We start from the raw sequence: 26,389 nt of genomic DNA on the forward strand, positions 1-26,389 counted from the left end.
AAAATGCAGTTGCAGTGTGGAGACATCAGCAATAGGCTCAAAAGACTGTAGCTCTGATTTATAGAGGTGAGGTTGTGCTATGTTGCTTTCCAGTGGGTTTGGTCTGGGAGAGGGGCATAAAACCCCCCCACCTTTCTATGTAAACTTGCTAAGTGAATACCTTCATAACCTTCACTCTCAGTCTGTGGTCTCCTTGTATAATTTCTCTTCTCTAATTTATTTTGATTTCACCATCTTTAAGGTTTTTAGAGTATAAGAAAGTTCAGGCAAAGTCAAAACATTCTCTTTCCATGACAAACTTGGCATTCATGGGGGCGGGGGTGGGGAGAAGAAAAGCCGCAACTGAATTCAGTGTATTTTATTTTAAAAAATTTGCCTCAAAAAAAAAAGCCAAAAAAGTAATTGTTTTTATAATGCCAAGAATATACCCACAGCTTGCAAAGAAAGCAAGGCACAGAAAGCATACTACCAGTTAAATATTACTATGAAGGCTGTATAAACAAACCGCCTGCCTTGGTCAAATATTGACAGACCAATCCGTATTACAGGATCCTTTGCGTGTCCAGCTGCATGGCCTGCAGAGATCACTGCTGCCAAGGCAAAGCGCTGCGTTTCTGTCTTGCTCTCCAAATGGTCTCTGCGATTTTGTACAGTTCATAAAACGATATTATTCTGACAACGGGTGGAGGAGTGTTCATTAATGCTCCACCTGACGTTTTAGTTGTGAACCTGGCAAGTAGAGGTTGAAAAATTTGCTTTCTGTATTTTCTATCTGATGCAGATTGTTAAAAATTGTTTTGGATACGGGGCTTATTCGTAGCTTTATTGGAGTTATTACATCACTGCCAGTGTAATCAGATACACATCTTCTATTTACAGCCTTGTATACCCTTTGAAGTGCTGTTAGGGACTGTATCCTTCCTTAGCCTTTCCCTACCTAGCAATATCTTTTCTACATAACCTCTACTGAACGTAACCAGCTTGCTCTCGCTCCTCTCGTCATGTCCCACCAGAAGACAGACTTCCTCTAATTTCTATGGGCTACAGATAATGCTGTGGGTGGACACCAAACTGAAAGCACTGCCAGGCAAATAGAGCTACAGCTAACAAATGGTCTTGTACACACAGAGGTGACTTCAAAAGCATGACACATATTTAAGAGATTCTAAGGACAGGAAAAAAAAAATCAAAACATTTCCCCCCACACATCCTCTGTGGTTTTGCTTATTTTTGTTTAAAAACCTTAGTGTTACCCCAAGACAAAGAAAATACTAAATTATCCTCAGAATCTAGCACAGCTCAAGCCAGCTGACAAACCTTGTTGTACAAAGACAAATACAAGGTCTTGTACCTGGGAAAACATGGTCCAGGAGCACAGCACAGGCTGGGATCCACCCAGCTGGGGAGCAGCTCTGTGGAAAGGGACCTAGAGGTCCTGGTGAACAAGCAGCTCAGTATGAGCAAGCAGTGTGCTGCAGTGGCAGAGAAAGCCAACAGCGTGCTGGGCTGCATCAACAAGGACATCACTGGCAGAGATGTCACTATCCCACTCTACTGGGCACTTGTCAAGCCACACCTGGAGTGCTCTGTTCAGTTTTGGGCCCTGCTGTACAAAAAAGATGTGGACAGGCTGGAGAGGGTCCAGAGAAAGGCACAAAGACAATCAAAGGACTGGGAAACCTGCCATGTGAGGAAAGGCTGACAGAATTTGGTTTGGTTTTTGCCTTGAGAAAAGAAGGCCATGGGGAGACTTTATCACCATGTTTCCATATCTAAAGGGTGGCTGCAAAGAAGGTGGAGACTCCCTTTCTACAAGAAGTCAGTCATGTGGAAAAGAGATGGGGTAAGGGGTGCAGTTTCCTCCTGGGGAGATTCCAGTTGGACACCAGAGCAACATTTTTCACACTAAGAACAATAATGTCCCCAGGGAAGCAGTGGATTCCCTGCATGGGGCACTTTGAGTGTTCAGCTGGGATGGGGTGCTGGGCCATCTTGTCTAGATGGGGTTTCTACCATGAAAGGTTGGACCTGATGATCCTTGAGGTCACTTCCAATCTGGTAGTCTATCAATGGTGACCAGTCTTACCAACAAGAAGTCAATGACCACTGACACACATAGGGTCTATATTTATATATGTATTTGAAAACTTGTTTCAAAATAGCTAAATCAGTCTGAGGCTTAAAGAATTTTGACAGTACAAAATAAGACAGACAGACAGACACTAGTAGATAACAGGAAGGGTTGGTATATCAAGGGTTTTCAGTAGACACCAAGTAAATATTTACATAAGAGAGAGGCACACCAACAGCTCAAACACAAACAAACCCTTCCACTGGGCATCAACTCCACTAAATCATTCCTCAGCCATGAATGGAACCTGAATTTCTGTGGCATTCTCCAAACAAACAACAGGGAAAACAACATTAGAAAAACTCAGGAGAAGATGATACCAAACATCTGATCCTTACAAAACCCAGATTTCCTCCGTACAACTAATTTGTCCAAATCTAGTTGGCTGTAGCCTGTGTAAAGTTGCTTTATATGGAAGAACTCAAATTAAACTACACAGCAAACATAGTCCAGCTTTGCTAACCTATCGAATTTAAATTTAGACCAGCCAAGTATTTGCAAATGCTACGTAGAAAGCAAAACATGTATTTTTTTTACCTCCTACACCAGCACAGTAATTCAAATTTTTGTGTAGGAGATGAAAGAATTCTGATCTGTCCCCAAAAGCAAAATCTCACCCACTCACAGAAAGGCAAACACAGTAGTTGAATCAACTCTACACAGCCTATCCCTTCCAAATGTACACCATTCACACATGAGAATTTCAGTGTCACTTCCATTAGCAATGTGAAAGTAACCATCTTACTCTGGCCACACCCCAAAAAATTCCTCTTTCTAGAATATTTCTCTCAGAAACATAGCGCAGACCTAACTCCTAAACCAAAGCAGTGGTTAATTAGATGCATACTGTGAAGAATACTGTTTCTTTTTCACTTGAAAACCTCCTCAGGAGACAGTAGGATAAAAAAGACTTTACACTAAATCAAGAATTACATGAATTCAGAGAGAAGACTGCCAGTTGCAAAGGATACGTTACTGCATATTACAGCATTCGGTGCTTTCTCTCGTACTTTCCCTAAAACACCTACTGAATAATCTGGACTTTTCACTCTCCTCAAATCCAGCAAAATCACAAACAAAAGGGTCACCTCATTCTTCCTTCTTAAGCAAGAAACTTTCCATGACAAGGGTGGTGAGACATTGGACCAGGTTGCCCAGGGACACAGTGAATGCCCCATCGTTGAAGTGTTCAAGGTCAGGTTGAGCAAACTAAGCAAGTGAAAGCTGTCCCTGGCTGTGGCGGAGATGTTGGACTAGATGGTCTTTAAAAGGTCCCTTTCAACCCAAACCACTCTGTGGTTCTATGAATAGAGACATTGAAGTAACCTCAAAGGGAGGACCAGAAGAGAAACATTTTCTCTCAGCCCATTACAAGTTCAAGTCAAGTGCATCTTCTCCACTCTTAGGATGGACTTTCTGTTCATCTTCCCTACAGTTCTAGAGGGGGGTTTGTTTGTTTTGTAGAGCAGTAGCTATAACTGGATTCCCCATTTCACAGAAACGATGCCATTATCAAGAAGGGCTGTCGGTTTTCACTAAGGCCTGGTAAGCAGTTAATACCTTGAAACTGGAACCAGGTTTTTATGACAGCGCTCACCTGCAGTCAAGTGGCATCAGGGGTGGTGGTGACCAACTTACTCACATGCTCACTATCAAAGCATTCCTACACAACCATCAGGTTTTCCTCCATGACAGCAGGCGGCAGCGCTTTTTCACTAGAATGTGATTTCACTGTGAATTTACAGGCCATAATTACCAACTTTCCGCAGCTCAAAAGAAGTATCGAAGCAGTGTCCAGCTGCCAGGAGGAGTACTGCATAATTAATTCCTGACTGTAAAGTTGGCTCCGACTCAAATGCCTTCTTGAACCTAGAAAAAACAAACATACAAGTTTACTTTCTAAATAATGTGATCTAACAGGGACATAATTATACATTTAGGTACTTTAAATGCTTATCTTCTGTTTACACAGCAAGAATCCATGGAAGCAAAAACATTTAACAGTTTTCCACACATGCATTGTAGATATTTTTAGGAGTTTGTTATTTATACATCTTCCTCCTATTTTCTTTCTTCTCACACAATAAGCATAGACCCTACTCATCCAGCCCCCGCAAAGTTACAGTATCTTACTGGGTTTCCAATCTCCTTTGAGTTTAAAGAAAAAAAGTAATTATATCAGCTTGGAAGAGATACGTTTCACAGTTCTATTTATTCATGAACTCATTAATTTACTCTCAAATACATGAATTTTCACTGACTTGAAACCTAAGATTCTCCTGTGGATCTACTACAGTGATATACAAGCACATCAGAACCCATAAGCACAAAAGCAAGTGATACAGGAATGCATTTAATGTTTAGCTGTGATTTCAGCTAGACCAAATATTCTTCTTTACTGTGTGTCTCAACTGACATTGTCCTTATCACAGAATCACAAGGTTGGAAGAGACCTTTGAAGATAATCAAGTCCAACCATTCCCATCCTATGCTAAACCATATCCCCACGTACCTCATCAACCCTTTTTTTGAACACATCCAGGGATGGTGACTCAACCACCTCCCTGGGCAGCCTGTTCCAGGCCCTGACAACTCTTTCAGTAAAAATTTTTTTTCTAATATCCAATCTAAACCTGCCCTGGCACAGCTTGAGGCCATTTCCCCTTGTTCTATCTTCTCTCACCTGGCTGAAGAGACCATCACCCACCTCTCTACAACCTCCCTTCAGGTAGTTGTAGGTGGTGATAAGGTCTCCCCTCAGCCTCCTCTTCTCCAGGCTGAACATCCCCAGCTCCTTCAGCCGCTCCTCATATGATTTGCCCTCCAGCCCCTTCACCAGCCTGGTTGCCCTTCTCTGCACTTGCTCAAGGACCTCAATGTCCTTCTTATGGTGGGGAGCCCAGAACTGTACACAGTACTCAAGGTGTGGCCTCACCAATGCCGAGTACAGGGGCACAATTACCTCCCTAGACCTACTGGCCACACTGGGTTTGATACAAGCCAAGATGCCATTGGCCTTCTTGCCCCCCCGAGCACACTGCTGGCTTATATTCAGCCTGCTGTCAGCCAACACCCCCAGGTCCTTCTCTTCCTGACAGCTCACCAGCCAGTCTCCCCCAAGCCTGTAGTGCTGCATGGGGTTGTTATGTCCCATGTGCAGCACTCTACACTTGGCCATACACTTATGAGTATATTCACATAAAAAAAGGACTTCAAGAGGAAGTGAGTGAGCAAGAGGAATGGCAGTGGTACTTGCCGAGCCCAAATACTGTCTTGAAAGAATTGCAGGGGAGTCACACCAACACAGCACAGACTATCCTCGTGCTAGCAATCCAAGTTGTGGTGACAACAGCAACAGCAGGGCTACAGTGTTTTAAACTTGTTCTATAGAATAAGAGCATGTTTGGTTGCATATATATGTGTAATATACGCACACAGACCCCTTTCTAAGGAGGCGGCAAACAGGACTATCATATGTGAGTTAAAACCCACAAGATTCAGTCAACACAACTCTGCTGCCATAGAAGCAATATATTTTAAAGCTATTTTCAAAAGAATGGGAAAAATCCAGCCAAACAAATGCATCATATAAAATAAAATTAAGCAGGTTTTTAGATTAATACATAAGCATGGAAAGAAAAGTAATCTAAGGATTTAGCTTCCAGGCCACACTTTGACATGTAAGCAAAGCCAAGGCGTTTAGATCCTATCAGGCCAAAAATATGGCACGTTTTCATTTTTTAATTTATTTTGGTTCTTGTTCTTCCTGCTCTAATAATTCAGGACTTTACATCCTTTAACATAAGCTCTGCCTTTTAAAACTACAAGACATCCTCCTCTTCAATTTGCTTCATAGATATTCTTTCTATACTTTAGCTGCCCACCTACAAAGATCTCTATCATTAGACAAGAGTCTAGTTCTCTAAAAAAAACCACTCCAAAAGCCATGATGGACAGAGTAAATTACTGTTATCATCTACCTTTCCTCTTGTACTACAAGTTACAACAAAACAAAGAAGAAAGCGCATGCAAAACATTTTTGCTCTACTTAAAAAAGCAACTACACCCACAACAACGAAACCCCCCATGTCATTAAAAAAAGGCCAACCAAACAGGACAAGGCTCATTGATTCTAGAAGAGACCCACTGACTGGTGTAATCTGCTTGGAGACATAGCAGTGTTGGGAACTTGCCTCCGTTTTTTGCCCTAGAGATCTTCAATGCTGTAATCCTCACACAATATCCGAAAAAAGAGGGAGGAAAGATTGACAGAAGAAAAACACCTTGAAAATAAGGATTTTCATTCCAGTACAAGAGCCTCTGTATTTTCACTCTTTTGCTTTGCCCGAAAACACGTAATATCTGGCATGACGATCAACATTTCTTTTGTTCTTGGATAGATACATACAAAACTTCAAAATTTAAAGATAAAATAACCATCTCTCATGCATATGAACAGGTGGGCATATCTGTGCTCTAACCAATTTTAACTATACAGGCAAAGGAGGTGGACATGATCTTAAGTTTGCAAAATAGTTACTGCTTGCAAAACATTGACGAAACAGCCTGAAAAAAACCACCTTTCTTAAATATGTTACCATAGAGGAGCCACCAGCATTGCCAATCTGCTTTGGCCATTGAAGAGTTTCTTAAAACTGACTAGAAATGGCTTTGTTTGACATAGGGCAGCTCCTCTGGCATCACAGGCCACCCCTGTGGTCCCCTGCTGCCAGGACCTGGCCACCTACTCCAAGCAGAACAGAAGGGACATCTTGGGAATTTGTCTTCCTGGGTTCTGCCTTTTCTTTCCAAATTTCCTTTTTCCCACAGCAGAAATGCTGTGTAGCTGCCTTTGCATGCTACTCACACCAAGACATCTTGGTTCCTATTTACCTCTCCTAAATTGTTAGAACCAATAATGTAATTTTATATTTCATGTGATCCTGTGCTGACATTCTTAAATCTGCCTTATATCCACATCGCCTGGACAGCAAAATCTGTAAACAAATAAACACCTCCTCCCCTCCACCCCCATAATAATTGATTTTGAACAAATGAAAATATTCACCGTTTCCCAAATAACTCACAAGTCACATCTGTTGACTGACCTGATTTAAATTCAACTGTGCACACTGTCACGCCCCAAGTACCATTGGAGGGACACATGCAGTACCATGGAAAGGTGGCAAGGTTTAAAAGTCTGCCTAGAAAGTAGAGGATGGCTTAGCTGATGTGATTAGAAATGCCATCAAGAAACTGAAAGGTGACATTTGGGAAAATGTTGCAGTGCAGACACTAGGGAGGTAGCAGATAAGATATTCTAATAGACTTGATAGTTTGGGTAAGTCTGATTTACTCTGTCACTATGCAACAAGAAAGTGACAGTTAATAATTAATCTTTCATGTCTTCTCTCCTATTTGTATGAAAGATGTCTTTTATTCTGGTTTTTAATTGTCAGGAAAGCACACTGCCCACCTCTTTTTGTTTGTTTGTTTGTTTGTTTAATAGACCAAAGTACCTTGACATCACTAGTAGGTGCAAAACCAATGCTTAGGTTCTGCTGTCAAATTCTTACTATCCTATACAATTCACTATACTTCTCCTACATCCTTGTTTCTCTGAGATAATGACCTTTATCACCACACAAAGTAACACTTCCATGAAGGCACTGCTCCCACACACACCTTCCCCCATTGCTGCCTGCTGTAGCTCTAGAGTAGGTCAGCTCCTTCCCAAGAGCCTTTCACCGAGTTATGAGTCACCCCTTCAGCCACGTCAAGCCCGCTGTATGACTAACACTAGAACTCCAATCAATATCCAGCATGAAACACACAGCAAAAGCAAGTGGCCCATCCGGTGCAGCTTCTGGCCAAGCTCTAGCTTGACTGAACAGAGATTGCCTTGTTCTACAGCAGCCAGAGCACGGACCATATCCTACTTGCCAGAGACTTCAGGGGATATTTAGGGGCTGGCCAGTCAGCATCCTGCCCTGCTGCAGGAGCTACCAGCTTGCTGCCCTTTCCCAAACTGCTATGCCTGACCACAATCACTTCCCCTCATCAGATATATGAATACCATGATTGCCAAGATGCATATATTAAAAGTGTTTTAAAATTGCTGCATGAAATATCCTAAATAAAGCTAATTACTACTATTCTACATATAATTATTCTTAGTTCAAATATCTCAAAGTTTATCTGTTCATAAGGCACTACGAATGAGGAAAAAGCAAGATGTTCATCAGCAAAAGTAATGGCTATTTATTCTATTTAGCCTGTGATAATGCCTAATATTTGTACTAGAGTTTTTATATTAATTCATCACATTACTGAATTATTTTTCTTTTAAACAGAATCTTGGAATTGTTTTATGGGTTTCGCCTCAGAGGAGATAGTATTTTTCTTTAACACAAAATGATGAAGGGACACACACACACACAACATGCTGCATTCCTATTATTTCAACATCTTTAAAAAAATTCAGTAAGTATTGCAAAACTGTAAAGCATGACCAGCAATTATAAACTGTACTTGTATTTCAAGGCCATAAATGGTAAACAATTATATCTTATCTTTTACCAAAGACTGTTCTAATCTGAAAAACAGAGATAAGTGATGAAGGGAGAAGAAAACTTTCCATTCTAAGCATTTACTTCAACAGGCAGCTGATGAGCACAAGACCAGAACTAGGATCTGATGTGCAAGATACATAAACACAGATTGTTTCCTTGTCTCAATCATAATGGAAAACATCGGGGGGTTATATCAGAATGTGGCCAGCGGCTGCAGGGAAGTGACTGTCCCCCCGTACTCGGCACTGGTGAGGCTGCACCTTGAGTACTGTGTTCAGTTTTGGGCCCCTCACTACAAGAACACTGAGGTGCTGGAGCATGTCCAGAGAAGGGCAGCCAGGCTGGTGAAGGGTCTGGAGCACAAGTCTTACAAAGAGTTACTGAGGGAACTGGCGTGATTTAGCCTGGAGAAAAGGAAGTTGAGGAGAGAACTTAGCACACTCTACAACTACAGGAAAGGAGGTTGTAGCGAGGTGGAGGTTGGTCCCTTCTGCCAAGTAACTAGGAATAGGACAAGGGGAAATGGCCTCAAGTTGTGGTAGGGAGGTTTAGATTGGGCATTAGGAAAAATTTCTTCTCTGAAAGGGTTGTCAGGCATTGGAACAGGCTGCCTAGGGAAGTGGTGGAGTCAACATCCCTGGAGGTATTTAAAAGACATGTAAATGTAGTGCTGAGGGACATGGTTTAGTGGTTGGATTTGACAGTCAGTGCTGGGTTAATGGTTGGACTCGATGATCTTAAAGGTCTTTTCCAAACTAAAAATTTTTATGTATTGTATGATTCTAAAAGCTGCTGATGCTGATAGAAGACTAGGATGGCATCCACTGCCTCAATTTTTTAACCTATTCCACCTAAAAGCATTTTATTGCATTTCAAAAGTGATAAATAACATACTTGCCTCTAAAATTAAGATAGGGATCTGTCTAGTCTACCATGTTCTTAAGTATTGATGGTACTGTATTCCACTGCAATATGCATATAATATATAGTGATGATGGGGTGACAAAACTTGCCAGCATGAATTTAGAACAGTCATATTGCTTGTGAGCATGGAAGCCAAAGAAAAAGAAGTCAGAATAGTACATCTCAGCATCAGCGCAGAGATAAACCTCTGCACCTTTAAGCCGAACTAGTTATTATCTATCAGACCGCAGATATGCCAATTGATTAATGGCTGATTACTCTCTGGCCCAGGTTCCTGAAAATAAATAGGAGATGACATTTGGGAAGGAAGAAAATAGTCTGGTGAGAAGTACCTAAACTTTCAAGTCTCTAAGGCACTTCAAGAACATAAAGCTCCCATTCCTAACAAATAAGCAAAGACGATTAGAAGTTTCAGCGTATCGCTTAAGAATGCCAAGTATTTGGCATGTAAGACAGTTGAATATATTCTTCTTTAAGGATTATTTTCCCAAAGCTAACAAAAGGACATAAACCAGGAAAACAGTACTCACCAGAACGTCCCTTTGTCCCGGCTTTCTGTATCTATGAACCCAGATTCCAAAAACACATCCTTGTAAATCCGACCAACCAGGCAGTACATATCTGAAGCTACTTGGTCTTCCTGTTCTACCAGGGGAATCATAATTTCTAGAGCTTTCTGTCTGTCTCCAGGCAGATTTCGCCTATTAAAAATGAAAATTTTCATTAAAAGCACAATGAAGATAACAAGACATACATTTTCATGACCATGTTTGAATGTATGACTTCATCCATGTGAAATTTACTTCTAGATGCAAGTAACAATATTATATATACACACTTCTCCTCACTTCTTCCTTCCCCCACTTTTTCTTAATATCATGTGATGCATTTATAAAATGTCCCAAAGACATTTTCTCTCTCATGACGCATCAGCCAGAGGAAAGTACCAACAACAGCAATAAGCGCCTCAAGAGCAATTCTTAGAAAGAACATGTGTTGGTTTCTTTACGAAACAGAAAGATACCCACTCTGTCTCTAACATTTCTTTCATAGCAATTCATGCTTTAAAGGAAAAAATACTCCATGCTGTGTTTGTGCAAGTTTTTTTTAATATACATTTTGAATGCGAAGCAAAAAGCCAAGAAACAGAACCCCCTCCCCCCAAACCAGACTGCATTCCCATGATAGGGAAGGTTAGGGAGTGAAGCCAGTAAGGTAATATTAATAAAAGTACTTCCGACAAGCATGAGACACTTGCTGGTGACTCACAGCCTGGATACATACATCATTCAGTATCAAGACTTCAGAATTTTTGACATATTTGTGTACTGAACAAGCAAATGACCCCTTTCTCAGCAATAACTATTCTTTGGTGGTTTGGGGCAGTATTATATTCTTTTGAAGAAATTACTTGTAATATTTGAGTGGCTATAACTTGAGTTGGGGGGGGGCTATAGAAAAGTGGGTTTGTATCTCTCTCGCAAGCTTTGTGTCTTGGAAAGAAAAAGGAACCCCACACCAAAAGTCATCTTAAAGCAGATACTACTGAATCAAAGGTTTGGTAATGGATTCTTAGTTCCCACTCTACAAGAGCATACCAAAGTTTTGATGCATCTCCACAGGCAATGGCAAATGTCAAACCTCACATCAGAGCACATGTACTCTAAGTGATACCTCAGCTCACATATGCAGCTCCATAAGGGAGCTATGTGGAACAAAAGGTTTAAATCAAGCAGAATAGGTAACAGAGGAGAGATGATAGAGCAAAAGCACTTGTTTGAGCAAACAGTGTAAATTCCTTTCCTGAAGGAAAAATGTTCACAAGTCTACATGCTGGGCCAACCTATATCGACGTCTCAGCCTGATGAGAAAGACAAATGAAACCCATTGCTATCTCTGCCTAACCTCCAGAGCAGTCACATTTCTAGGAGTCTTACTCTCAGACCACAGACCTGCAGTAGGGTTCCCAAGTACTTCCAGACTGGCACAGCAAGGCTGCTGGACTCATTTGAGAGGGGCAAGTGCTCCCAAGCCCCAGGGAGAGAAATCAAGTGCTCCTGGCTGAGCAAGTAACAGTCTCCCTCAGGTCTGTTATTTTAGTTCCCAAGCCAACTGATCACTAGCCCAGTTGTTGAAGGTTTGCTTCCTTTTGGTTTCTCTTCTCACACTGACCAGTCAAGCAAAGCAACAAGGTGAAGTTTACAGCTGCTTTACAGTTTTCAGTTGACTTTCATGACAGAAGGGCAATTTTCAAGTGGATAACTCTTCCACATCTTGTATCAACTATCACTAATCCAGATCAAACCAATAGATATCTGAATTTAATGAGAATGAAACCACTAAGGCACAATGGTGTTTTGATATAAGTTATTTACACCTTCCTGGTCTCCAAAGCTCCCTACTTTTCTGTTTACTACTCTTCCATCATCAATGCCCTCACACACTTTCTTGATTTAGGTCAGACTAATCCTGATTAATTGAGCTGCTCCATCCTTCCGTACTAGTGACCTCGATTAGAAGCAAAAGCGACAGCTTCTTCCACAGCAAATATTCCAGAGCTGCCTTCACTCAGGAAACATCCTCTAGCTTCCCAATAAGGAGAAAGCTACAATTAGCCCAAGTGGCATAAACCAAAGCATGAAGATTTTCAAGGCTGTCATGGATTCCAGTTGAATGTACAATATAGAGGGAGGGAGAGGAAAATCTGATCTTAACTCCTTCAGAGGTACCTGCATAACTCCTTTGGTGTCCCTGTCCATGGCAGGGGGGTTGGAACTTGATGATTTTAAGGTCCCTTCCAACCCTAACCATTCTATGATTCTACCCTTTCCCTTTGACAGATACCATCAAAGGCTACATCTCATAGTCACATCAATAAAAGCAGACCTTTCAGCCTGCAATAAATCCTAACAGAACCGGTGAAGTGTAAGGATCTGCCTGAAAAATATATACTGCAGTTTTGGAGGTTTTTTAGTGCCCCAGTGAACTAGTAAAGTCCTGTTTTCAGCAGTAACTTTCGTTTTAGAAAATGGTGAGCTCAGGGTATAACTCACTTGTTAAAACTCCAAGGTACTAGGTACTCCTAGTGATCTTTGTGAAGGCTATGTAGGAGTGGCAGATACATGCTGGATTATTTAATCTGCAAAACTCCACACATTTATGGCAAAGTAGGAACAAAAAATGCACAGTATTCATACCTTCATATATCTGGTATAAAGGAGCAAGAAAGGATCTGGACATTTTATTCAGACAAAACAATGCCAGATACATGTTTTTCATTTTTTTTTGTGGGTTTTTTTTGGCTTTGTCTGAAAAACAGGTTTATTTTTTCCACAAATTACTTGATGTATTTTGACATCACTTTCAAGGCATTTTCAAGGCTCCTCAGCAAACCTGAATCACAGTATTCAAATCTGTGAGAAGCAGAAGGATCTGTAGACTACTTCTATGTTTGAGAATTTCAATGCCTACTAACACCTGGTCTACCTCTCTAAATGTCAATAGCAAAACATTCATTGTGGTAACAGCAAGGGAGTAGAAAGGTTCTGTCATTTCCTTTGAAAAACTCCCCTTTTAGTGCCTTGTCCAATTTCCAGTATCCTAGAAAAAAAAAATAATAATCTAGGTTTGGCTCTCATTTAACTCAAGCAAATAGTGCGTGCTGCTCCACGGGCACATACTGTGCATGTTACTAGAGAACACAAAAATTGGTCTATTATTATAATAAAGTTCTTCTGACAGACATTTGATGAAAGTTCTCCTGTCTCCTGACACTACCAGATCTCAGACTTGAATGAGATGTTGGCTAAGTTAGCAGAAATGCTGCAGCACTGCCACTCACACAGCCATGTTAAAAGCGTGTTTTACACAGGTAAAAAAAGACTGCTGGGTACTTCTTTCTCCAACTCAGGTACTGAAACAAAAAAATTATGCAAACCTATGGAAAGATAAATCAGACACTGACATTACAGGAAAAGGAATGGAATTTGACAGTGGAAGAGAAATAAAAAGCTTGGATTGATCTGGAAGCTCAGAGTCTCCAAAGTTGCTTGAGCCAGGACTCTAGATCTGTGTTTGAAGATTCCAGCTGGCAACTTCATCCAGGATTCCCAACCCTGGGTAAAGTTTGCTGTTTTGGTTTACTGATCAACAGGGGAGGGCCAGAAGGGTAGATTCTCACCTGTTCAGTGCAAACGCGTAATGAAACCTCACGTGGTGGTGGGAAGCCAAGTCAAAGGTAGGCAGTTTCTCTAAAGTTTTCACCAGTTTCACAATGGAATCGTAATCCTTCCAAAAGAAGAGAGTAATGAAATTTTAGGTGGCTGTACTAATAAGCTGTATATAAACTCCTCTTTTAACTAAGCACCTCTTATTTAATATTAAAAAGTATTGTCAGTTCATTGTAAGTCTCCTGGATTTCAGTTTGGTTGGTCTCAACAGGTAAATAGCCTGGCACTCATCAGAAATGTGAATATGCACAGCAGGGAAACTCAGTCTGATCGCCTGTACTGCCTCAACATGGACCACTGGAAATTACAGTGTATCTATTTCATGATTAAAATTAACTTCAAGGGCTGAACACATATCAAAGTTCATACTGTACAGACATTACAATTCTAACTGCATGTGAATTAAGGCATCCCAAAGCTCTAAAAGAAACAGGAGCCACAACAACAGAAGAATCTTTCAATAACACCTTTTTTTAGAGTAGCTTAATCCCTGATACATTAAAAAAATCCCACTAAAACAAAACAAACCCACTTCAAAATGTTTATAGAGCAATGGCTGACATTATGTAGAACAAAGCAAGCAATTACCAGCACCCTTCCAGAAGCTGAAATGCATAGGAATACATTATGTTGCCATGAGAAATGCCACAAGCATGGTGACAAAGAATACCTATACAAATCAATAGCAGAATGGTACTATAGCTTGTAAGTAGGTATAGTATGGGCGGCTCATCACGTAGTAACGCTGAAGGGGAGAAGTTGTTATAGTTTGTGTACTTTTTAGGTGCTGCTACAAAACAACACTTTCTGCTATGTAAAGGCACACTACAAACAGTGTAACTGCAAAATAAAGTAGAAAGCATTGGCAAAGACACTGTATAAGATTTCTACTAGTAGGCACTATTCATACAGTTTGTTAGCAAATCTGTGCAAAATACACTACGAAATTCAGTGAGACTGTGGTTTAATTTACTATGGTTTAGATGATCTTAGACCATAGGGTTCATACCTGGATGTCTCTATAGGACAGCAGCAAGTTTATTACAATATCAGCAGACAAGACTTCAACACTATCCACTCGCTGTCGAATCCTTGCCAGCTCAGCTGCAAGCTCTTTGCCTGTGTAGAGGGTACGGGCCTTCCGGATGTCGTTCAGAATGGATTCCCGGAAATACTGGCTGGAGAGGAACAGCCTCGCGTCAGCAATTTGGGATGGGTCCCTTGCATCTGCTTTTTCTGGCCTGGTAGTGCTCCCACAATGTATTATGTGGAACATTTATTTGACAGAGCAGTGTCAATGGAGAAATATGGCCAAGTTAAATTATTCACTATCAATTCGTTTCACCAGAAGGCAAAGCATCACACCACACTGAAGCAAGGGTCTGACATTTACATTGCCAGCAGGAATATATGAATTTTACGCATGGGTACAACAGGACAACTCACCTTGAACTGGCCTGTGCCACCTTCAACAGCTGGACAAATCGATCCACCAGAGGTAAGCATATAGGGCCAAGCAGCGACTCAAAACTGGGCTGCATCAGTTCTGTTAGTCCCTTCATAAAACTGCTGTCACAGCAGTACACCTTGTTATGTGGTGTTATCATGTAAGGAACAAACGTGTAGTTACCAGTGCACATCTGTAAGGAAACAAAGCACAATGTTTAGGGCAGTTATGGTTTGACAAGCCCACGCACACACACACAATAAAAGCATATACCACGCACAGAATTTCTCCTGTTAAAGGGAGATCTACTGCTTACTTCTGCAAGAACAGTATTGTACCTGTGAAGCCCAGGACTGCATAAATACAGTTTTCATCTCAAATATGACACACACCTGAAATATACTCTTTCCGATTTCTGAACCGCTTCCTGTAAGATGAGTCTTTAGAAGCACCACATTGACCTTAAAACAGTCATCAGCTCAACAGCAAAACAATTCTGCGGGCACGCCCTAGTCACCCCAAAGCGGCAGGCAGATTCAGGTAAAGCTGACGTACACTCTTTTCAAGGTGACTGATGTTTGGAAGAGAGCAAACACTCTGTAATTTAGTATAGTTAGGCTCACAGATGTTGAAAACAGTACCAGAAGCTAGTTGCCTCACAACAGGAAAGCTGAAAAAAACCCTAATTCTCCTGTGAGCTGCAAAATGACTTGAATAGTTCAGTATAACAAAAACAAATTTAATTCCCTGCTAGGTAGCAAACCTTCTTGGTCAGTGGGACTTAAAACCATACATATTTCAGAATAATCACTTACAGAACTTCTTAGCATTGCTAAACTGTATTGATTTCTGTATATCAAAGGATGATAAATACTTCACCAATTAAAAAAAAAAAAATCAGATTATCTTCCAGGAAAGAGGAAACTGTCTGGTGCCTGTGGTATGTATGGTAAACTGGTCTGGTGCCTGTGGTATGTGTGCAAGTACAGATCTACATACCTAAAGATTGCTAAATATTTGTGGTTCTGATGGGTCTCAACTATGAGACAGCACACCACCAGAATCCAGAGTAGTTCCACCACTTGCTTCTCAAAGCTCAGACTGCACTACTGACGTGGTCAGCAACTCAACAAGAAAAGCCTCAAGGAAACAATTCTTGAGACCCATCATTTTGCTACCCAAGGTTAATTACTGCTGCTTCTTCTCTCCGAAAAGTCAGTACAGCAATGAGGACATCACTTCAGAGACTCCCCAGGCAAGCTTGGCTCCATGCATTGAGAGTGCAGTGACTGAATAGCTTTCAAACACACAATACCAGCTGTGTGCTTAAAACATGCATTTTTTTTAACATGCATTATTAGGTTTTAAAAACATGGAAGGATTGAGGTGCTCCAGTCCATGTATGTGTACAGACGTACACAGGTCAGTAAACATACGTTTGTGTACAGATCAGAGATGAGCTGTGAAGAGTACAGGAATTACTGGGTTTTTTTTAATTTCCCTGTCATACTATGAAAGTGTAAGACCTCACTACAAAGGCAATCCCATCCCCACTTCTGTTGGAAACAGACAATCTGTACAATTTAACAGTAATGGATACAGGCATTTACACGAAGTCCATTGAGCTCAACTAACCTAGAATTTGGTTGGACATTGCTGTATACACAAGACGTGCACAACTATTAGAGCTGAAAAGCTGGAATGCATTTTTCTGTGCATGACTGTAGCAATTCCAAAGGAATAGAGAACTGGGAAGTGTATAACAATATTTTTAACAGGCAGTTACAGACTGAGATGCTAGAACACAAACTACTCATCTTTATGACTGAGAACTGCAGGGATATACTAGCATGTAAGGTGATCCCACGCTTTCAAGGGTGACTGGATGAACCCTTGACCCTGCTAAAACCTGGTAAGTCCCACAGTCAAAAGCAGAGAGGAAATGGTGAATTTGCTGGAACTGGTTTCAGCAATTACAGGACGAGGGTGGGCAGTGTCTGGCACACGAGCTGCTATTAAGCACAGACAGACTATTCTCCAACTTTCCTTTTTTAAAATAAAGAAGAAAAAGCTCGGGAAGTCAGGGGCAAGAGAAAGGGTGAAGCAGCTACAGATATCCTGGGGCAAGCATTTTACTTCCTAGTGTTTATTCAATGCATTAAAAATAAATTGAAGACTGCTTGCAGGAAGGCCTTCTCAGACCTCTGGCATGCTGCTTCCAAAGGTCTTAATTAAAAATCAGCTCTGAAAAAGGATGTTTCCAGCTTTCGAAATCCACAGAACCCAAAGTTTATCCTGGCATAGCAGTCAGGCCACCTACAGAGACAGTACTGGAGACTTCATAAATAATCCTATGAGCAGGAAAACTACTCTTCCTGCAAGTGCCTGAGTCCACTGCGGAGCGAGAGCTCTTACAAACTGATCCCAAATGCACCTTCTGTAGGAAGTAGGTATCCACATGCATTTTTCCTGTTACCTATGAGTGAGGGGGCAGGGGTCAGAAAAAGCTGGTTTTATTGTAAAGCTTCCATAGAAGACACACAGACCCAGCCACCTTTGGAAGCAGCAGACATTTAAGAACTTAACAGTAAAAAGACAGGAGAAACCACTGTTTGGGAAGAAAACAAAAATCAATTTGCAGTTGTTCAGTGAGCCCCCAGAGATCTCAGGGAACTGTCTCCAGGTAGAACCTCACCTTGACGCTGGGTGGCTAGCAGCGTAGGAACACAGTGGCCTTTACCTCAGCCAGGACATGAATTTGTTGTTAACTTAATCTAGACTTATGTTTTGTGGGGAGCTCTAACCCTGAAACCTCTCGAGTTTGGCTGAAATTCATCAGACAGACAAACAGGCAAGAGGGTGGAGGATGAAAAAAACAGAGTACAAGCTCTCAGGTTTCATTTCCTTAGGAAATAGCCTTTGAAAAAAAACAAAAACAAAACAAAAACCCCCACATGCAGTAAAGTTAAGAAATATTGACCTAAATTTCGCTTTCCTAGCTAAAGACTACATTAGATATTTAACGGCTGAACCTGGCAAAGGTAGACATGCAGTAGCTCTGGTGAGAAAAAAAAAAAAGAATGAAAAATTATGTATTATTTACTAAAGGTGGTGGTGAAAGACAGATAACAGTGATGGCAAGACTGCTCTTGTATAACACAATCTGTGGTCTCGCATGATGAAGAAACATATTTTCTCACCATCACAAATTTTAACTTCAAAGAGCCCAACCCCAACTGCACTTGGGCAACAACTGGGACTGGACCAGGCAGGGGGAGGCAGTAGCTGAGGAGCTGCTCCAGTGGCAGACAGCTCTAAGCCTTCTTCCCCAAAGCAAAGTGCACAGCTTGCTTCTTTCCTCATTCCCAGGCTATGCAACTTCTGGTTCAGCCACTTTTACTTCCCTTCTTAACTTTAGCTGTCTAAATATAAGCTACCCTAACAAGTCAGAAAGGATCTGACAAGTTAGAAAGGTGGTCTTTCTGATACACACTTCCTATCTGCTCACACGCTGCTTTACATTTTGACTTAGTGCACATTATTCTACTTGGAAATTTAAATATATTCCACTTATCATATTAAAATCTGCCCTGTAACACTCCATCCCAACTCGGATCTCAGACTCTGACATTCCTTCCTAACACTAATTACCTTCATTCTGAATTCTATGTTTGCTGAGTACCCAATATAAAATTATTGTTTTCCTTTGGCCCAGTCCTCTGACTTGCCAGACCATGTACAATGTAAGCAAGAGAATCAAATCATTCAAGAAAAATGGGCAATTTTTGAAGGAGTAACACCTTAAATCCAATTGCAATGGTCTCAGTTATGTTAACACCCTTTAAAAAACCAAAAGCCTAGCATAAAGGGGCTTCCAAAGTGGGTGGAAATCAGCAAGAGATGCTAGAAGTTTCTTTTTCCAACCCTCTTCCTTTAAAAATACCTCATTATTTACGGTTCAGAAGCTCAATTTACACTAATGAATGTTACAAAGTGATTGCAGGTCACACAAATTGTAAGCTGAAAGGCATTACTGCAGCTACCAGGGGCTGGGACAGGCCATGAGTGTGCACGCAGATAGGTACTGTGGTTTCAGACGGATGCACAAGAACTCAGGGCATCAGATAAGGTAAACTGGGCCTGAGCACTCAGATCAGCTACACTGCTTATGTCCAGGAGGTACAAACCTAAGTATCTTTCAAGACTTTGCACCAGCACACTCACTACCTGTCAACATCAGGCCATCTTCTGAAAGGCTGGCTGTGCCACAGCCTGTTTTGTCAGACCAGCCAGACTAACCAGAAGGCAGAAGTACAGGCCAAGGCCAGCTACACCTGCAGAAATGCTTACCACAAAGTGACAAAATCTGCAATTCGTTTTCACAAATGTTTTAATTGGTTTATATTCTTCCAATGTCCCTTCCTCTTTCACTGTGCAAAATTAAAACAATTCCAGAGTATGCATAGTCATAGTTTAAATACAGCTGTAACACTGTCTTCACAGCTCCAGCCACAGAGTTTAAGACTATGCTGCCCTAGCTAGACCTACAGGCCTCGGGAATTCATTTGGAGACCATGTCTTCTTATAAAGTTCATCATGCAATAAGGTAAACACTATTCTCTTTCCCACAAATAAAAAGTTAAACAATGAAAGTTGGACAGATTAAGAAGACAGTGCTATACACATGAGCATTTGAGTTCTGCTGAATTAATTCTCTGATCTTGAACCTTATTTCAAAAGGAGGGAGAAATATCTGCAAGATCCCAGGGAGTCAAAGATACGCAGTCCTTTCCATTCCCTAAGGTTTTTTTATCAGGACTGTTCTGTTGGAATCGGTTGACAGTCACACATCCACTCACAGGAGAAAGCTGCCTTCAAAGATCGTAAGTGGCAAAGGAAACAAAAATCCCCCAAAACAAACCCATGATGCTTTTTTTACTCATATGGGAGAATCCAGCAGAATCCCACTACTTGCCTAAGCTTCAGGTCAGCATTCAACCTCACTTTCTCTTTTTTTTAAATAAATAAAATCAGCCAAGGTAATAAAAATAGCCAGTATCTCTCTCAGTAGGAACTGTTCTTCCTGCTGACTCTTCTCTAATTAAAGATCAGCATTTTAGCATTTCTCCTACTAGTTCTTTTGAGAAATATCTGCTCTTATTTCAATTCCTCTGATGAGATTTTTCTTAAAGGTAATTCTCTGATTGCACATGGTGTTACATGTAGCAGATGGCAAAATCCTAAACCAAGTTATTAAATCTATTCCCCCTCCATCCCCTGAACACTCAGTAAATCAACATGTGCTGATGTTTTAATGAATACAGGCTCAGTTTGGGTTTACTTCAAATCCCACTCACACAAATGACAGCCTTGATATTGATTTGAAAAGGAACATAAGTAGGCCTCACACCTCAAATGAACCAAAGCACAGAGCCTGAGCACACTCTTAAATATTTCCCATTTTCTACGGGATTATATTCTTTATATGCCCTGCAATAGCATCCTCTTTGGAGCCACAGCACATCCTAACTACTAGTTAAAAATCAGCATACTCTTCATACGGTCCTTTCATCACATTCAGAGAGGAAAAAGAGTTCTAACTTTTTCCAAGGAAAGTATGTGCCAAATTAGATTTTTAAAATTCTTTGGCTAATGTAAGAACAAGCAAGAGATAGCAACCTATCATAAATAACAATAAATACCACAGCTGCCTTTATCAACAAAACATTTACTGAACATTACTAAATAGCATTTTTACATACTCTGATACCAAAAAATCAACTGCCCTCAAATCATTTGTCATCTGGGTGAGGAGCATTAAAAATATTTCACCTATTTCCACAGTGAAAGAGACAATAGTTAAACTTATCCCATGAGATTTACAGCCTTCTAGCAGAGGCACTTCTGGCATGCCTCATCCTGAGTCGCTCAGGCTCCGGCTGAAGGAGTACTACACTCAGGAAGGGCTGTGGAAAAGCAGTAAAAATTACCATCTCTGATCAGTCCAAGTGCCAGGAAAGGAGAACACTACTAACAAGAGTCCCCAGCCACGCAACATTAACCCTGTTGGTTAATCACCGATTCCTGTGAGTCTGCTGCCCAGCAGAATGGTTCCCATCGCCCCCGGATCAGGACAGTTGCTGTACCCTGATCCCACAGCCCGGGCAGCTTCCAAGGCTACCTATCACTCCAACCTGGTGCAAGCAGGCAGCCTGAATTGAGAGGTGTGCACCATGTCAGGGCGTTACTTTAACGCAACGGGTTGTAAGCCATAGGTATACTATGTGTACATTGAACTTCCTCAGATGCAGCAAGAAGTGATATTAAAAAAGAAAGAATAAATGGCCTTTTGCATGCAGCTTTTCTCTAAAGTGGGTTAAATTCAAACTGTGAGAACTAAGATGAACTAAAAACTGGTGAGCTAAAACAAGCAAAGTACAGCCTAGAACTGTAACCTTTATACCAACATCTCCTTGTGACTGAAACTCTTTATAGCAATTTCTAGAATGCCTCTGCTGCTTGGTTCACCTCAGAAATCAGATAACAGCAGAAGCTAAACTTAAGCTTTCAAATATCAAAGTAACTGCCTTCTGTCAAAGTATCACTCCCTGGAAAAAAAAAGTATGTTTTAGGTATTACTGCAACATTTGGAAAAGGTCCAACTAAATAGCTATAAAACCACATATAACAGGAAACGAGCCCACGTTATCTTGCACTGCTCTGCCCTGACAGGCTCCAGACAGCTTATCCCAGCCATGCAACATTGTATTGACTATTATTAGGAAGCACAAAAATCCAGTCAGAACAAAGAACAAAACAGTTGGTAATGGATTTTTTTTTCCTCCCTACTAGTTTTAGGGATACAAGGTTCAGGAAAAGCAAACACAAGGCACTTCAGTTAGACAGATATATATAGATACACATGCACTTGTTTTGCGACTTTTTTAATCCCCTGGTGCCAGGGATACCATTGTCCTGTTACAGCTGATGTTTGCAGGCTCTTAAAAACCAGCAGGACAAAACTCCTGGTTTATTCATATGCAAACTTCAGTTTTTCATATTTTCAACCTCACATAATCATTTGTATGACTATTTTTGGGAAGGGTGGGCATAACAGTAACATCCTCTCAAGGACAGCACCTTTGTCATACCAATTTATCAGAGTAAAGAAACCATTTGGAAAGAAACAAGATTTTACTGACTTCCCTGTTCTAATCCCCAGGAAAATACTTCCTCCCAGAAAAGATGTTCTGTGGGTGTGCTTGAAAACATCTGAGACTCTCAAGGAACACATTCTTTCTGTGGCATACATTGAGACATTTCTAAAAGTGATAAATGACAGTTTCACAGCCACCTATCCAAATTTAAATGGAAAACAGAACAATCCTTTCCCAAGGAGATGAAGGTCAAGTTACCATCCCTCTCCTTGATCTTCGGGGACTGTCATTTAAAAACAGAATAAGACAGCAACATCTCATTTTCATTTGACTGTACAAGTCATCTCCTGCTGGTTTCCTGCTAACAGAGCTATTCCCCCTACCCTCCTAGGGACATTACATTAGTCACACTTCATTTTCCCTAGATCCTGGGCCACCAGAACAAAAATACAGAATGCAATAATGCAATGCATTCATTTACAAGAAAGACCTTACAGTTCTCTTTCTCTTTCCTTTTGTGTAAAAGCCTAACTGATCATTTACCCCACTTTCATTAGAGGCAGCAAGAGTTTAGTCTAGCACATCATTTGCAGTATTCCCTGAGTCTCTGAAAAGCACTTTTTGGTTAAGAGTTACACAGAAGCTCTGTATGGAACCCTCTTTCCTGCTGCTTTTTTTTTTTTAATGTATATATGTATGTATATTAAAATGCAGCATTAGGGCCAAGCTTGCACTGGTTTCGAAACTCTATCAACTACAGCAGATGACTGCATGCTGCTCAAAGAATCATGTTTCACACTGGAAGAAGTCAGTAATTAACAGTGAAATTCATGGATTAAATGAAAAAGTAAAACCTGATTATATGGCAGTTTTGACACTGTGGGAAGTAAAACCTAACCAATTTCTAAAATCAAATACTTCATAGGCCCCTTAGAATACTCTATTGAAGTGTATGGAGTTGTGCAGCATACACATAGCACCTCAGGCTATCAGCACTGCACTAACCACTATAAGATTATATCTTAGCATATATGGCTAACAGTAAGTCCCAAATAAAGCCAAGAACAACTCAACATCCCGGATATACGTTCTGACAGGACTGGCCCTGCCGCTCCAGCACAGACCACATTGAGATGGCAGTGCTCTTGTAGTCAGAGGTCTGCCTCCCTCGAACTTGGGAGCAAAAGAGGGAAGGGGGATTTGCAAAGCCAACCTCAGAAACCAGCAGGATGCCAAGGTGCAGAAACCTACAAACAACTGGCAGTCATAGGCAGGCTGCTGGGATCGGCACTGCACTGGGACTAGCTGACTCCAGGGCTCAGGTTCCAGAAATAAATACACACACACACTCTCTTTATAAACCTATATATTTTCATAGCTGCAGCTATGGGTTTCTAAAATAAGCATCAGTTTCCAAATAACTCTCCTTTTCAATACAGTATTTTTAAAAACACTAAAGAACACTGTACAGAAAAAAACCCCCACAAGATGACAGATGTAAATTGTGTGTGAAAAAATATGACAGACAAGTAAAGGCAGCAAGGAAAACACCACTGATAGATGGAGGCAAGGTAAGAAGTGAACGTGGTACCTAGCAACAAAGTGATATACACAGACTTGCTGCTAGGATTTCCAGAATTCTGCATCTAACTCTGTAAAATACAGTAGGAGAGTGTTAAATGATTCAAGGAGAAAACATAAGATAAACAACATTAAATGGAACATAAGTTTGGAATGCCTGGAATTCAACTGGCACACAGAAATCATACTTACGTTATTCTTCTGGCAAATAATTTCCTGGAATAAATGAGAAGAGAAAATAATGTCAATAGCACTGAACAACTACTAGGAAAGGTATCTGATCAGTATGGCTTGCATATATTAATGTTTACAGACATATGAGGGGAAAAGGCTGGTTGATAGGTGTCTGCTATGCCTGTCAAATCAATACAGATCAAGTATTGTCTCAGGAGACACAACTCAACTATGGAACTGAGTAGATAAATACACCTTATACACACAGGAACATGTGTAGTGCATGCAATCTGTATATACACACGTGTACATACATGCACTCATGTACATACTCCTCTATACTTAAATTCTCCTAAAAGGGATGTTGTCCAGAAAGTTGACTATTAATACACATGCACTTGTATTTGAGAAGTTAAATACTGCAAGCAATGTTTTGCTGCCAGCAGAAGCAGCAGTGAAGACCACTAAAACATTTCTATCTAACATAAACAGTGAAAATACTTATATGAGGTTTTATAATGCTACAAAAATTAGAACATGAGTTTCAACCAATAAGTCTGATGAAAAGACTGTATCTTCCTGGTTTAAATGTAAAGTCTCAAAGAACAAGCCTCCAGAGCACACACACAGAAGGCAAGAGCTGGTGCCTGCACTCAGATCTGGGTGGTACAACCCACTGCATGCCTGTTGGACAGTGACACTGCTGTCAGGAAAATATGTCAGCAAGTTCTGATCCCAGCAACTGGTAACCCTGCCAGATTTACCAAGACAGCTACGCTAGACCTCTGCCACTGGGACTGATGAGCAGCTTCACCTACACCACAGCAGTAAAAACACAGTGTCAAACCAAGGCACTTGGTACTTTCCATGAAGTCAGGCTTCCATAAAACTGCTTTTCCCCTGTTGAAGGGACATTTCACCTATGACTTTTGCTAGCTTTTGAAGTGTGAGACATATATATGTTTATATACATTAATATACAAACCTATATGTGTATATAGGTAGAATAACAGAATAATTTTGGGGTGAAAATGACCTTTACAGATCTAGCTGAATCCTGTAGCATGAGCAGGGACATGTCTCACTCGATCAGGTTGATCAAAGTCCCATCTACCCTGATCTGAATGTTCATATAGAGGAATATTACACTAGCAAAAGTTTACCTACATTTGCTTTTTCCCCAAGTTAAATCATGTGCTGCAGTTTTGTATTTTTCAAAATTTTTTTTTAAGCTTTTGAGCTCACCACTATCTGTTCAAGATTAAAACAGCACATGCAGTCCTGCATTGCTTCTGCTCTATCTAGTAGCTGTAACAACACAGGAAGAAACATTGCCTCAGAAGATGCCTAGGCAAGCTCACAGCTACTTTTCTCAGCAGCCACTAAATAATACTGAAGGGGTCTTGCACTCTGTAGACTTTCCTTTTCCTTTCAAGCTATCAAAAGTAGAAACATGGGCTCAGCTCAAAGCTAAAGGAAACTCAAAGCTGTCATTCAGTGGGCACTGTCCAGCATCAACTGAGACATCCACAGAATCACACAGAATACTAGATGGGGGTTGGAAGGGATCTCCAGAGATCATAGAGTCCAACCTCCCCCCTGCTAATGTAGGATCACCTAGAACAGGTTGCACAGGATCATGTACAGGCAGGCTTTGAATGTCTCCAGAGAAGGAGACCCCACAGCCTCTCCGGGCAGCCTGTCCCATGGCTCTGCCACCCTCAGCATAAAGAAGTTTTCCCTCCTGTTGAGACGGGACTTCCTGTGTTCTAGTTTGTGCCCATCGCCCCTTGTCCTGTCACTGGACACCACTGAAAAAAGCCTGGCCCCATCCTCTTGGCACTGACCCTTTAGATATTTATAATTTTTTATGAGATCCCTCTCTCAGTCTGCTCCAGGCTAACCAGATCCAGCTCCAGCCTTTTCTCATAAAGTCTCCCTTTGCATAATGGGACTTCCACTGCCATCAGTGGGACCCCTGCATGTGACCCATTAGAAAAGTCCAGGTCTTAACTAATAAAAAGTTCTGTGAAGTACCCGAGGAAGCCTGTTGTCTCGGTCCCAGTGATTTGCAAAGGGAGTTGGGTATTTGGCTCCTTACCCAGGACAATGAAATTCTGCTCTGCTCATACTGTAGATGATTGTACTTGCATAATTGAATCCAAACTACAGAT

The 26,389-nt window shown here is 41.0% G+C and overlaps 1 protein-coding gene across 1 annotated transcript in view; it reads right to left on the bottom strand.

Moving 5' to 3' along the window:
- MAP3K5 (mitogen-activated protein kinase kinase kinase 5) overlaps positions 1-26,389 on the bottom strand; it is a gene marked incomplete at its 5' end in the record, with an annotated part of 109,723 nt that overhangs the window by 47,521 nt on the left and 35,813 nt on the right. The window contains 6 exons of the mRNA XM_084260968.1: positions 3,888-4,000; positions 10,158-10,328; positions 13,808-13,914; positions 14,866-15,034; positions 15,303-15,496; positions 24,234-24,257. Of these exons, the coding sequence (XP_084117094.1) occupies positions 3,888-4,000; positions 10,158-10,328; positions 13,808-13,914; positions 14,866-15,034; positions 15,303-15,496; positions 24,234-24,257 (778 nt within the window). The remainder of the gene's footprint in view (positions 1-3,887; positions 4,001-10,157; positions 10,329-13,807; positions 13,915-14,865; positions 15,035-15,302; positions 15,497-24,233; positions 24,258-26,389) is intronic.

Source organism: Gallinula chloropus (genome assembly GCF_964237585.1).
Source record: "Gallinula chloropus genome assembly, chromosome: 3".
NCBI lineage: Eukaryota > Metazoa > Chordata > Aves > Gruiformes > Rallidae > Gallinula > Gallinula chloropus.